Consider the following 13,781-nt stretch of genomic DNA (forward strand, 5'->3'; position numbering starts at 1 on the left):
TTTTAAATTTCCTGCCACTCAACAATCCGATTCCCACGCCGCTGAACCCGGTCCAGAGGATGAACCTGGTACTGGGGTGCCCCCGCCCACAGATGAGACTAGTATTCCATATGGGGGCGAACCTGCGCCTTATATAGAAGCAGGCGATGGGCTGGAGTGAAATACTGCCTTGATCTGTTGAGCACACCAAGCTTTTTCGAGGATAATTTAGCCTTATCCTCTAGATGGCCACGGATATGGACGTCGCTCGAAATGTTGATGCCAAGTATCCCAATTCTAATACCGGGCTAAACACGCCGACCTGTGTCTTAGTAGGGTTAAACTGGAACAAATTAAGTTCGCCCCAATCTGAGATTCTCCGCAAAGAAGTCTCGATTTCAGACACAAGTCTGTTTCGGTTCTCGATGACGTTTTCCCGAGAAATGTTAGCGCGGCCGGTATAATAGGCATCACCTGTACTGTCATCCGCATAACAATGAATGCTGCTGATTTGCAACATATCATTGATATGGAGGAGGAACAAGGCACGCAGCCTTGAGGGACACCTGCGTTTACAGACAGAGAGTCGGAGCATTCCCCGTCGACAACGACCTTAATGCTTCTGTCTGCAAGGAAGCAGTAGACCCATTCGCACAATTTCTCGGGAAGACCATAGGAAGAAAGCTTCGAAAGAAGCGCTTTATGCCAAACCCGGTCAAAGGCTTTCGCCACGTCCAAGCTAACTCCCAACGCTTCCCCCTTAGATCCGATCGCCTGTGCCCAATAACGGTGTGTCAGATAGACCAGAAGATTCCCAGCCCATCGACCTTTACGAAAACCATATTGCTGGTCATTGAGTAGTTGGTGATCTTCTATGATGGATGAATTGATTGGATGGACCAAGGCCGTCTTCCATGATTTCGAGACTACGCCTAAAGAGTAAGCTTATTTTATTCGGTCCAAATTTGTACAGTCGACTCTATCTCAAGGTTCCCTCTCGGGGCAGGACAACTCATTAAAGGTTCCATCCCCACTATCACTACTTTCTCCGATCTCTAGTTGCGAAAAAAATATAAAATGGTTGAAATATTTACAAAATATTTTTATTATTTTTTGTTTAAAATTTGCCGCCCCCTAAAAAGTGCCGCCCGGGGCGGGCCGCCCCTGCCGCCCCCACTACGCTACGCCACTGTGTCGTGGTACAACGCAGCGCAATGGACAAATGGGGCATGTCATTAAGAATATAATATGGAAAAGGCCCGCGACGTGACGGCGACGACACCGCGGTACAACGGACAAGTAGGGCCAGGCGTGATACATGGCATCATAGGGTATGAAGTCGATGCACCGTGGATATTATTGCACCCGACTCCCTATACTTATTATACTCTTTGCCACTTATTGTCATTGACATTCCTTGACATAATTATTGCGTTTGTAAATACAAAGTTTTGAACAAGAAATAGTCAAATAAAATGTTTTTAACATGGGCATCTTTCAACAATATAAGGATGCTTATGATGGCTTGCATGCCTGTTGTAATATTCTACTTAATATGGCTAGTCAATACATCGGAAGGGATTCGAAGTGAAGAGGGCACCCTATTGGATCTCGTCTGTTGGCCAGATGGCAATGCTATACCTGTTATTATAGCTTGTGGCTCTATTATTGCAGTTGTTATAGAGGTGTGTACATAATACACTTAAATAGTAGGTCTTTAGAATCATTTTACATCTATTCGTTTCAAAGTTAGCATTAGGTATCTCCACCTAAAAGAGTTACATAAATATTTCTTTAAATAGTTAATATATTTCGTGTGTGTATAGGTAAAAAATAAGGATTTTTAATGCTTCGCCTTGAACAAAATACTTGGGTAGGTAGACGGTGACAATATTTACAAACTCAAGTCTTCATCAGATTCGTATCTAAGTATTTCGTAAAGTAGTTAGGGCATTTAGTTTATTAATCTATTTATTTATTTTATCCCTTAGCTGTATGGTTTATACCAGTTATTCAAAGCTGGATTACCAAAAAGAGAATATGACGTCACTAACGGACTGTTCTACTACGTTTGGGCCCTTATCATAATGATCATCATTTTCTTGGCAATCATGTTCTATTCTGGACTACAATCGACTATAATAAGAGGTTTTTAGTTTAATAATTTATTAGTAAAATGCAGTCTGTAGGTATGGTTATGGCATGCACGTAAATAATAAAGATAGATACAACTCCTTGACCTAAGTGCACGCAAACTTGAGCGTAGGTACTTACTTTGAATTATGACTTCGCAAACAACAATTCTGGCGATCCCTAGCTACGGCAACTGCTTTCCATAAGGTGGGTCATTCTCATACCGCAATTCAAAAGAGCTAGGTACCTGCTTGTTAGCACACTGCTAGTCCAGTTATAGGTAGGTACGTAACCACCTATAAAAAATTACATCCTAAATTTTTCACAGCCAAAATAAAAGGTGGTATAACAAAAGCCATGCTGAGATATTCAAGTCACCTGCCGTCAAAGGTGGCCATAGACCGATTGCAGACCAGATTCCATTGCTGCGGCCGAGTCAACTTCCAGGAGTGGTTCTTTATACCGTGGTACATGAACGGGGAGAATATTGATTCAAAGACTTTGTTAGTACCTACCTACTTTTATATTTATCTACAAAATCATATTATCAGGATTTTACGATGGAATTCAGTGAGACAGCACAGTTAACAGATTTAACGGGGGCATAAATGCCACATGCGGGGGCAAAAATGACAGGCGGAGGATTTGCCTTCAACTGATTTTTGTTGGCAGTCAAAATATTAAATAGGTCCCAAATAACCACGTATTAGTATCTAGGTAATAACCGTTGAAGCGCAGAGTATCTAATATCTGCACATTTTTTTTATCGTTCAAGTAAATAAATATATTGACGTCAGCTATTTAAATGTACGATGGCCATGATTTATTTTCCTAGACCATCTAGCTAGACACTGCTGTATTTAAAATATTATACTGGAATGGCCTTTGTGTATGACTGAATGGAAGATACCTACTTAATATTTTGTGATTGGCCTAGGAACTGCTATGAAGTTATTTGCCAACAGTTCAAACCACAAGTTCGTATCGGACAACGTCCCGTACAGCTGCTGCTCCACAGAAGAACTCTACCCCTGCATACACCATGGAGTCACACAGATGGGCACTATATACAAGTACAACCCTGCGGTTAGTAGTACCTACGTACATAACCTCAGAATAATGATTTGAAAAACTATAAAGTCATTGACCTTACTTCATATAAGTACCTACAAAGTCGTCGCCGATGCCTTCACCTTAACAGCCTAGTCAGCGAGCTAGTGACGACACTAAAAGTGACACTTTAAATTTTGGTGGCCATTTAAAAATAGCTTTTTTATGAAATATTTACAGACACAATTGACAATATGGAACGCAGGTTGTGAGGAGAAACTAATCAGCGAAATGATGACCGTCTCGTGGCGGTTCAATGCTGTTATGGCGCTAATTATAATTGCGATGGTAGGTTCCTCTCGTTTGTCTTTACCCATGTAGGTACACTAGGGTGTACAGTCAGATAATATTTATTTCTTTTATAAGTAACTACTTACCTACAAACTTAGATACCTACATAGGTTAACGTTTAGTGTGCATAAAAGCAAAGTTTTTCTAATACAAAAACTCTTGACAGATAATGCAAGTGGTCGCAGTGCGCTACCTCCACACAGCTTATAGAAGCGGTTTGCACGTCGGCAACCAGATCACTTGCAAAGCGTATCTTCTACGCTCCTTGACAGACACGGAGCCTCTGAAGGACCAATCTAGAAAGAAAGTGTTCAAGAAGAGAAAGTTTCGACAAGCTAGGACTTTACATTGGGTATCCGTATCGTATAGACGAGGGAAGAAAAGATATTTGACGTCATCCGGGTCTGACATCAACAGCTCTGATGAATTGTTGAAGCCGATTTATGAATAGATTAAGAGAACGATCTTGATAAGATGTAAATGGTTAAGTTTAGATGTTGGACGATAGCAAATCCTTGTGAAGAAATCGGACAAGAAAGAAGAATTTGATTTTGAAAGCAATGAAAACATGCGGATAGTATCAGCTTCTTTTTGCCAGTTAAAAATGTTGATGAGTCAATTTCTAGAGATAGAGGAACATACTGCTGCAGATGGTCAAACTTGGGTGTCACAACAAATCAGTTTTTTTATGAAAGAAGCCGGTAAACGAGCTGACGAATCACCTGATACTAAGAAATCACCGTCGTCAATGGACACCCGAAACACCAGAGGCGTTTTTGGGGTTTGGAATTTAAGGGTTGTTAGGGAAGTTGGGAAGAGAGTAGGGGTAGAAGTTACTTGTCTGTCCCACGATAAAAATGATTGTAGGAACCTTAGTAGGTACTGGTACATACATTTTTTAAATGGTCAAGGTATATGACCTTTTTAATACCCGCTTCTTTGAAACGTTGTATTACTAATACTATTGCATAAAAACTGTTGTCAAAATCTTTTTATTTTTAACTTTTTTTCTTACAAACTAATGGTTTTATTATACAATACTTAATACTTTAAAGTACTTGTCGAGAATGGCTGGGAAGTACCGACTTAAGTATGTAGGTACTAGGTACATACATTAATATGTACAAAAAACTATGTATTCTCTATAAATCTTTATTTACAAAGGAGTGTATCGTGTCTGGTTCTGCGATGTCTTTGAGGCGGTGAAGGTTGTCCCACCAGTACGGCAGCATGTGTTGGTGTATTAACTTGAACCATGGCGTGATGGGATCCTTCTGGTTAGCTATAAAACTGATCAACACCAGAATAAATTAGTCTTGATATCCATAATGAACTTTTGTGTGAATGAATATATTGTACTAGCTACTTCCGCGCGGTTTCACCCACTCTGCTTGGCTCCTATTAGTCATAGCGTGATGTTTTATAGCCTATAGCCTTCCTCGATAAATGCACTATCCAACACAAAAAGAATTATTCAATTCGGACCAGTAGTTCCGGAGATTAGCGCGTTTAAACAAACAAACAAACAAACAAACTCTTCAGCTTTATAATATTAGTATAGATTTTGTAACTCACCTGTCCATCTTACTCCTAGCGACATATTTGACGTCTTCGATTTCGTTAGGGTTGGGTTTGACTTGCACGTCGCTCCTCAAGATGAGCACGTGGTCCAGTTCGTATTCGCCCCACACTCCATCGCCAGGGTCCGCGTATATAAACCGTGATATAAGTGTGAAGTCTTCCCGATTTAGCTGTTAACAGATTGCTACTTGTTATACATTATTATAATGTTAACTACTGAAATGTTCTTTTTCTATTCTGTCCTATTAGAATTAGATTCACTTTAAAACAAAGCCCTTTCATATCATTCTTCGTAGAATCCATTACCTAATATTTTCTTAAAACGTCTTCTTCATTCCAATTTTCAATCTATCACACTCAAAAAAAATTCAGCACTCAAAATTATATGCTCATCACATTTCTAGAGTATTCAGAGTAATTTATGTGGCATTTCTCACCTGTTGTTTGGGTATCCCTAGCTCCTCGTTCAGTCTGCGTATAGCGGCAGTTGTGACGTCCTCCGGTACACCGTCGATGAGCAGTGGATGGCTGCAGCATGTGTTTGTGATTGCATTGGGATACGTTACCTGAAACGCGAGTTTTATTAAAGGGCGCGAATTCAACTGTGGTCATATCCTTATTAAGCGTATTTCTCCCATTTAGATAACTAAATATTTTCAGAATTATTGTATAGCCTACTTTAATTATGTTTATATTATATTGTATAGGTACTTTAATTAATCAAGGTTCCCTTAACTATAAGATATTATATTTTAGGTACTATCGGATATCTACGTTTTGAGTTTAATAAAAATTTTACTCAGAATATTTACTTTTTGACTAGCCCTCTTTTGTACGAGCAGTTCTCCCGCGGAATTGAACATGAGTACACTGAAGGCTCTATGTAGCGGCACCATGCCATCAGGCCCTACTCTGTGGCACTCCCTCTTGCTTGCAGTTCCTATGACGTTGTCCCTCTCATCAACTAGTAAGCACATGTCATTCTTTAATGATGCTGCCTGGAAAATAGAAGAAACCGTTAAAGAAGTTTTTGGGCATATAAAATAAATATAACACATTCATAGCATATATCAGAGGCGTCAGTCACCATTCACCATACCGGAATAAAAATTCGGCTGTGTACTAGGCTGTCTTCTTCAGTGGCAATTTTTATCCAAATCTATAGTTATTCTGGCAAATTTGTGAACCCAAAAATCTTTCAAACATCTGCATTTTTTTTGATATTATAAAAAACCAAGCTGATTATCTAAAAAAGTTTTTAGTGTGGTTTAATAATAAAGTTAAACAAGTTTAATTATTTCTTTTGAGGCATCATTATTTCGTTTTGTATGGGATGTATGTAATGACTGGACACTTGATTTTTAAATAATTTCTCTACTTAAGAGCTTATACTCGATAATGTTTGATTAACTAAGTAAATAATAGCGTATTAGTACCTGAACATCCGTTATTTCTCCGGCCTCGGTCGACTGGTTCATAGCGGCGTTGATGCAAACAAACTTTTTGTCCACTCGCGCGGTATTCCACAACATCCGACCACACTTGTAACTCGCTATAACACTACGAACCAACATTATTTAAAAAGATTGTCGAATAAAATGCCGAAATTTTTATTTGAAAAATGTATTTATTTAGTAAAAACTGACATTATAATGATAATTCCATGAAACGTTTAAGTAGTTTATTGTTCACCTTCGAATACATTGCGGTGTCATGTAAATAAATGGTAATGAGTTATCTACGTATGAATAATTATTAGCTGCCAGCGGCTTGGGTTGCTAGACCATTAATTTTTTATACGGCTGTGATTGTTTTGAAGTGCTTTAAGTTCGTGTTAATAGTCTTATAGAATATATATGTTAATAGTGAGATAGATGTCTGTATTATTGTATAAAAAGATATATTATGTTAAAGTTTCGTGCGTTTGTCTGTTCCTCCGTGGCTCTATAGTAAATGGACTAATATTTGATGATGTTTTTCTTTGAATATATGATAGACTGTAGGAAGATGAAAATAATGGTAGAGGAAAGGAGATTTTATTAAAGAGTGGCGTCTGATAGAGGAGCAAAGAATATGAGAAGAGATTGTGCTGACGCCAAGTACGTAGCTTAGGGTACCTAAGTTACATGAAAACCAAAATGGCGTAAGCAAGTAAGAAGCATTTACACTTTTCGTTTTAAATAGGGTGATCCTGAGAACAAAGTCAAACCAAACATTATCAATAACAAATATATTTATTGATGCATTTATAGAAATTATACAGGGCATAACGTGTTCCTTTACAGATAATTATTATCTCTTATAATTATCCCCTCTTTGCCTAAATTTTACAAAGCACCCGTCGTTATTATGTATCGACTATGTACAACTTTACATCATGTGTAAATAAATGAGAATAAACTAAAGCAACATTATTATAACCTTTTGTTATTTCAATTTCTACGTAAAATAAAAGCATTCCATTATTATTGGGCCAGAGGTAGTTACAACACTAACTAAACTACGAACTATAGAAACTTATGCAAATAAATTAAAAAAAAAAACAATTTTACCATTGTCCTGTCATAAATAAAACCAATAATGGATTAATTGATTGTCTATGCTACTAGTGTGGGGAAGGCGTTGTGTTGAGTTATTTAGTCTCGTTCATGAACTTCTGTATCTTGTCTGGTTCGGCGAGTTCCTTCAGACGGTGCAGGTTGTCCCACCAGAGCTTCAATCGGTGGCGACGAATCATGTTGAACCAGGGCGTGATCGGACCTTCCAGAGTTGGTATGAACCTGGCGGACAAAACGTATAGTTCTATAGATCATGTGACGGTAAGCGACCGGTGCCGCACCCGCAACACCAGAGGAGCTACGAGTGTATTTACGGGATTTGGGAGTTGATTTAGAGGGTTGAAGCACCGGTATCCGGTATCTATCTCACACGGCGAAATGCAACGCCAGTCGCACTGTAAAAATGCGCAAAATATACACTAACAATACAATAGATTTTTAGTTTTCATTCTGCTTATAGATGTATTTTTTAGCATGCGGTGTGCAGAAATGTAGTGAAAAAAAAGGTACATCTATAAGTGGAATGAATACTAAAAATCTATTGTATTGTTAGTGTGGCATGGTTCCGCAAAGTAACGCCTGATTCTATTCCATATGCGCAAAATATACTTACGCGTTAAACTCAGCTTTGGGTACGAAGCAGTACTCGGATATCTCATTGGAGTTGGGTTTGACCTTGACGTCGCTCTGGAAGAAGAGTATGTGGTCGATCTCGTGCTCTCCCCACACGCCGTCGCCGGGGTCGTGGTAGTGCACGCGCGTCATGTACGTGAACAACTCTGGGTCCATCTGCGGGGTGAAACATTCAATTTTAATAATAATAAAAGTGCAGTGGCAACGGAGTTATGTCGCCACCACTCTTTCGGTGAGTATCGTGGGTAATATACATTTCGCAGAGACCAAGCTGCTTCATATTGATTAATCAGTGTGGTATTATGGTAAACTCTCTAACATAGAAGTAGTCAGTAGCAGTGGTCTGTCATTGGCGGTTCATGTGATATGCACATGTGAATTTAGAGAAATCCTATTCTAAGGATTCATATAACAATTAATTTGTTCTAAAAGTGTAAATACCTGGTCTAAAGGAATGCCCAGTTCATAGTTGAGCCTTCGTCTAGCAGCCGTGATGACGTCCTCAGCCTTATCATCTATGTACAGTGGGTGGCTGCAACATGCATTCGTGTAGTAGTCTGGGTATGTTACCTGGAAACAGTAAAATCATTTTTAGAGACCATACTTAGTGATCAATATAAGTATTATTTATTTAAAGCTATGTGTCTTAAATACTAATAGGCCATGCTAACTGCCCAATTCCAATAGTTGCGAGTTACAGTATATTTCATCACCTTATCCATGACTTGGCAAGTCAAAGTCCATTTTGTGGGAAGGCTTTAAATATCAACATACATACAACAGATGCAGCATTAATAATAATCTATTATATAAAAATAAGTCGGGTTTTCCTTCCTCACGCTATAACTCCAGAACGCATAAACCAATTTCTATGGGTTTAGAGCAGGAAAAAGGGAGAATCATTGGTGGTAAAACGGAGTTCGCCTGGCTTGCTAGTTTTACTAATTAAGAAAGTAATTACTTTTTGACTAGCCCTCCTTTGCAGAAGCATGTCTCCTCTCTTGTTGAACAAAAACACACTGAATGCTCTATGGAGTAAGATCTTGCCGTCTTCTCCTACTTTGTGGCATTCCCTCTTAGTGGCTGTTCCAACGAAGTTGTCTTTCTCATCTACGAGCAGGCAAATGTCTTTGTCTAAAGCTTCCAACTGTAATAAAGAAAAAAGATATTACTTTATTATAGTATAAGTATAGAAACCTTTTTGATTCCATTAAAGTCAATTATTATGAGACACAATTTAAAATGCATTTAAAATTTATTGCTAAGTTTTTATAATGTAATTAAAAATCAAATCTTATAATGGCTCTAGAGATCTTTTTGTGAATATAATTGTTATGGGAGGTATGTATATTAATCAAATTGATTGACTAATTAATTATATTTCAAGGAGTGACGGATTGAATAAAAAGAAGGGCCCTTGGCAAATTATATTGAGAGAGTACCAACATTAGTTGGTATACTCAATAAATACTCGTAAGACAACGCTGCAATTTGTTATGCGGGGGCCGGGGCCAAAGCAATAGTATAACGAGAGGATATTTATAAACACAATTGAATTTAATGAATATGTAAAGAAGTATTCTAAATTGTTTAAAAAAGTTTGCTCTATTGCTAAATCACTATATTTGAGCTCTAAAATAAAAAACAGTTCCAATGTAATTAAAGCGACCTGGAGTATTATTAATGGTGAAGCAGGAAGATCTAAAAGGAGAAGTAGTGAATATAATCTGGTAATTGATAATAATGTAATTAAGTCAGATGCTGAAGTTGCAGCCGCATTTGAAAACTTCTTTTCGGACATTCCTGTTTCCACTACCAGGTCCTTGAATTCATCACCCACTGTCGCAGAATCTCTACTAAAAGAAAATGTTGTAGCTTGCCATTCAAGTTTCAATTTTGAACACATAGATTATACAGATATAATTAAAACGTTCCATACTTTGAATAAGAAAAAGACTGCTGACCTGTGGGGTAATTCTGTGTACATTACCAGCTCTGTAATAACTATTGTGGCACCTGTATTAGCTTTAATTTTTAATAACTGTATTGATCGTGGTGTGTTTCCTGATCTCATGAAGAATAGTAAAATAACTCCGTTATTTAAATCGGGTAGTACTTCTGACCCCACTAACTTTAGACCTATTTCAGTACTACCTACATTCAGTAAAATTTTTGAAAAAATTATTCTAAATCAGATGCAAAGATTTTTTAATAGAAATAAATTATTGCATGGTAACCAGTTTGGATTTACAAGGGGTCGTTCAACAACTGATGCCGGTGTTGAACTTCTTAATCACATATATGACGCGTGGGAGGACTCGGGGGACGCATTGGGTGTTTTTTGTGACTTATCCAAGGCGTTCGATTGTGTCCTTCATGAAACACTGATCAGGAAGCTATCCCATTATGGAATGCGGGGCAACTCTCTGGACCTACTTATCTCTTACTTGAGTAATAGAATTCAGAGAGTTGAGATTAACGGGAAAATTTCTGCCGGGTCTGTTGTTAGGATGGGTGTTCCGCAGGGGTCAATTCTCGGTCCGTTTTTATTTCTTATTTATATTAATGACTTACCTTACCTTGTAAAGGATAACCATGGGATAGTACTGTTTGCTGATGATACCTCTTTATTATTTAAACTCAAACGTGGACAATTAGTCAGTGATCATGTAAATAGTGCTCTCTCAAAAATAGTACGCTGGTTTAGTGCCAATAACTTGCTACTTAATGAATCAAAAACTAAATGCATTAAATTCACAACACCAAATGTTAGGCATGTCAAAACCAGCGTGCTAATCAAGGGCGGGGAGTTGGACCCTGTAGATTCAGCTATCTTTTTAGGTATAACCCTAGACGCTGAGCTACAGTGGGCCCCACATATAGATAAGTTGTCGAAAAGGCTCAGCTCAGCAGCATATGCCGTTAAAAAAATTAGAAATTTAACTGATGTAAATACAGCGCGTCTAGTATACTTTAGTTATTTCCATAGTATCATGTCATATGGTATTCTCCTGTGGGGGAATGCTGCTGACATTCAGTCTGTCTTTGTGCTGCAGAAGCGAGCCATTCGATCAATTTATAATCTTAGTCCGAGGCATTCTCTCAGGGAACTATTTAAAGAAATTAATATAATGACTGTTGCCTCTCAATATATCTATGAAAATATAGTGTATGCTCATAAAAACATAAAATTATTTAAAAAGTACAGTGATATACACAATATCAACACTAGAAATAAAAATAAATATGTTGTTCCTACTACTAGACTTAAGAAAATAAGCGGTTCGTTTAGATGTCAATGTATACGCTTTTACAATAAAATTCCCAGCCATATTCAAAGTTTAAACCTAGGTAAATTTAAAAATATTATTAAAGAAAAACTTTGTAGTAAAGCTTTTTATAAAATAAAAGACTACTTGGAGGATAGTCAGGCTTGGGAATGAACTGCTATAATGTCCACACAGGTCTTGCTGACATGTTTGTAACATATAGTTACATTTTTTATACAATTTGACATTAACATAATTTGACATTGTTTTATATATTTTTTTTCCTTTTATATTTTTATATTTCCTTTTAAAATTGTTAGTTTGAGGACCGTGTGAGACTTTTGCTAGTCATTTTATTTTTAGTAAATTATATTCTGACAGTTTGAGCATTTGTGTGGCCTACCCAAATGTTCTTTTGGTTGGTGTTGTTCGTCGGATCATTCAGCAACAGCCGTCAGCTGAGCTGATTGTAAACTGACACATGCGTGCTGCCATCTGAACAGGTCCGCTCAAACTGCTGTGGTTCTTTCCTCAAAAGACCACTACAGAATCAACTTGCACGGTTCTCCGACATCTTTAATTGATTTTGTCTGGACTCTAAAAGAGACTATGACCTCTGAGTTTGTTTCGGCATTTCTTCTCAGAGTAGTCAGATAGGAAATGCCGGCCTCATCTAGTTATTTAAGAGATTGACGTGTAAAAGTGTTATTTTATAACCTATTTGCAAAATAAATATCATTTATCATTTATCATTTAGTAAATCTGGTTATAATATTGAAAGCCTAAGTTTTATACTTACTTGGACTGGATCAACTCCCTCCTTCTCTTCAGGTTGCGGTTTCAGAGGCTCAGAGGCAAGAAACCTCTTTTCAACCCTCACTGCTGTGTTCCACAAGGACCTCGTCAGCGTCCGTACTAACATCTTTGCAGCTGAATAAAGAATGATCAGAAATATAGTTAGAAGCTGAACAAGATGTTTACGGTATTGTCATGGTAATTCAGAAGACAATCTTCAATACAATCTTGTTATGTTCTATTTCCCGTGTGTATTGTTAATATTCTTCAAGTATTATTTGACTTATAACCTGTATAATTTGTTTCTATTGTGCTTATAATCTATGTTTAGATTCATATTATGCACTTTTTTGAAGGTTTCGCTGTACAAGATGTTTGTGTATGACTTTTAGGTGACTGATAAGTATGACATTGATAAAAATAAGATTGAAATGATTGATAATACTTGTGTTGCAGTTTGCAGCATTGTAGCTGCAAATACTGACTACTACAGATTATAAATACCAAATTAAAAACTATATTGAAATGTATGTCAGGTTAGCAGGTCATGCAACATCATGGATACTATGATAATAGAGCTATGTGACTGAAGTTAAGTTTAATTACACACTTTCTTGTCAAGCAATTATATGGTGAATTTCATACAAAACTATTGTTAATGTGATGACAACGAGGTGAAATTACTTATTTATATTCAAGATAAGCTATGGTTGTGGCCTCATTCTCAATTTCTAAATAAGTAGAACTGTTTATAGCGAGTATTTTGTTCGTGATACTTTCTTTGATTTCTTCTATAACCTAAGTCTTAATTAATGGGAGGTCAAAAGTGCGAAGATTTAAACTTGTGTTAAATCTCATAATGTAATCTTTATCTGTTTATCTAGTGTAAAAAATCAAAAGTATTAATAATTGTTTTCTATTTCAATGTTTACTAAATGTTCGATACATTTCTAAGTTATGACTGTAGTAGTAAAGAAAAAACATAAGTTACCTTTCTGTGAATATCACTAACTTATTTTTGTTGTTTTAAGTTCAACTTCTGCATTAAATCAAGTATAATTCTATTTTTATATTTATTAAAAAACGTTCCGTCAGCAATCTATCAAACAATTTTTTTTCTCAAAATGTCTTCCTGTCATTTGTTAAATGTCAGTGATCAGTGTTGCCAAGATGCATACACCTTTGCACATAAACTGCCAAAAATTAAATAATCAAAGACGTATTTTTTCGGTAATCAAATACGTTGTGTAAAAGGTATTTTAAGTTTTTCACCCATCAGAAATATATGTAGGTAATTGAAGAGCAAACTTGTTCAAAACAATCAGTATTTTTTTGTTATTTAGATTTTTTAGAATATAGCTTAGAAATCGGCAAATTGACAAACTTGGCAGCATTTCTAATTTTGACAGCGACAGATGGCTAATTTTTAAAA

The 13,781-nt window shown here is 36.8% G+C and overlaps 3 protein-coding genes across 3 annotated transcripts; 1 reads left to right on the plus strand and 2 right to left on the minus strand.

Moving 5' to 3' along the window:
* The first annotated feature begins 1,302 nt into the window (after positions 1-1,302).
* On the plus strand, positions 1,303-4,361 carry LOC118275706 (peripherin-2-like). Its single transcript, XM_035593769.2, has 6 exons — positions 1,303-1,664; positions 1,971-2,127; positions 2,441-2,615; positions 3,078-3,198; positions 3,403-3,510; positions 3,680-4,361. The coding sequence occupies exons 1-6, from the start codon at positions 1,455-1,457 to the stop codon at positions 3,962-3,964; spliced, it is 1,056 nt and encodes a 351-aa protein (XP_035449662.1). The 5' UTR covers positions 1,303-1,454; the 3' UTR covers positions 3,965-4,361.
* Positions 4,362-4,494: 133 nt separating this feature from the next.
* Positions 4,495-7,183, minus strand: LOC118275666 (isopentenyl-diphosphate Delta-isomerase 1). Its single transcript, XM_035593718.2, has 5 exons — positions 6,531-7,183; positions 5,907-6,092; positions 5,532-5,660; positions 5,089-5,264; positions 4,495-4,803 (listed from the first exon to the last, which is right to left on the minus strand). The coding sequence occupies exons 1-5, from the start codon at positions 6,666-6,668 to the stop codon at positions 4,656-4,658; spliced, it is 777 nt and encodes a 258-aa protein (XP_035449611.2). The 5' UTR covers positions 6,669-7,183; the 3' UTR covers positions 4,495-4,655.
* Positions 7,184-7,309: 126 nt separating this feature from the next.
* On the minus strand, positions 7,310-13,507 carry LOC118275667 (isopentenyl-diphosphate Delta-isomerase 1). Its single transcript, XM_035593719.2, has 6 exons — positions 13,341-13,507; positions 12,354-12,484; positions 9,247-9,432; positions 8,727-8,855; positions 8,266-8,441; positions 7,310-7,874 (listed from the first exon to the last, which is right to left on the minus strand). Exons 2-6 carry the CDS (start codon positions 12,474-12,476, stop codon positions 7,727-7,729), a joined length of 762 nt encoding a protein of 253 aa, XP_035449612.1. The 5' UTR covers positions 12,477-12,484; positions 13,341-13,507; the 3' UTR covers positions 7,310-7,726.
* Between the last annotated feature and the right edge of the window lie 274 nt (positions 13,508-13,781).

The sequence above is a fragment of the Spodoptera frugiperda genome, chromosome 8, assembly GCF_023101765.2.
Source record: "Spodoptera frugiperda isolate SF20-4 chromosome 8, AGI-APGP_CSIRO_Sfru_2.0, whole genome shotgun sequence".
Classification (NCBI taxonomy): domain Eukaryota; kingdom Metazoa; phylum Arthropoda; class Insecta; order Lepidoptera; family Noctuidae; genus Spodoptera; species Spodoptera frugiperda.

What these genes read in the sequence shown, in the direction of transcription:
- LOC118275706 (XM_035593769.2), top strand. Translation starts at nt 1,455, where the DNA reads ATGTTTTTAACATGGGCATCTTTCAACAATATAAGGATGCTTATGATG. An exon ending in AATATTGATTCAAAGACTTT is followed by an intron (nt 2,616 to 3,077) that starts GTTAGTACCTAC and finishes ATTTGCCAACAG; the next exon opens with TTCAAACCACAAGTTCGTAT. An exon ending in TATACAAGTACAACCCTGCG is followed by an intron (nt 3,199 to 3,402) that starts GTTAGTAGTACC and finishes AAATATTTACAG; the next exon opens with ACACAATTGACAATATGGAA.
- LOC118275666 (XM_035593718.2), bottom strand. Translation starts at nt 6,668, where the DNA reads ATGTTGGTTCGTAGTGTTATAGCGAGTTACAAGTGTGGTCGGATGTTG. An exon ending in TAGGGATACCCAAACAACAG is followed by an intron (nt 5,265 to 5,531) that starts GTGAGAAATGCC and finishes ATCTGTTAACAG; the next exon opens with CTAAATCGGGAAGACTTCAC. An exon ending in GCTAGGAGTAAGATGGACAG is followed by an intron (nt 4,804 to 5,088) that starts GTGAGTTACAAA and finishes GGTGTTGATCAG; the next exon opens with TTTTATAGCTAACCAGAAGG.
- LOC118275667 (XM_035593719.2), bottom strand. Translation starts at nt 12,476, where the DNA reads ATGTTAGTACGGACGCTGACGAGGTCCTTGTGGAACACAGCAGTGAGG. An exon ending in AAAGGAGGGCTAGTCAAAAA is followed by an intron (nt 8,856 to 9,246) that starts GTAATTACTTTC and finishes TACTGTTTCCAG; the next exon opens with GTAACATACCCAGACTACTA. An exon ending in TGGGCATTCCTTTAGACCAG is followed by an intron (nt 8,442 to 8,726) that starts GTATTTACACTT and finishes TTCACCCCGCAG; the next exon opens with ATGGACCCAGAGTTGTTCAC.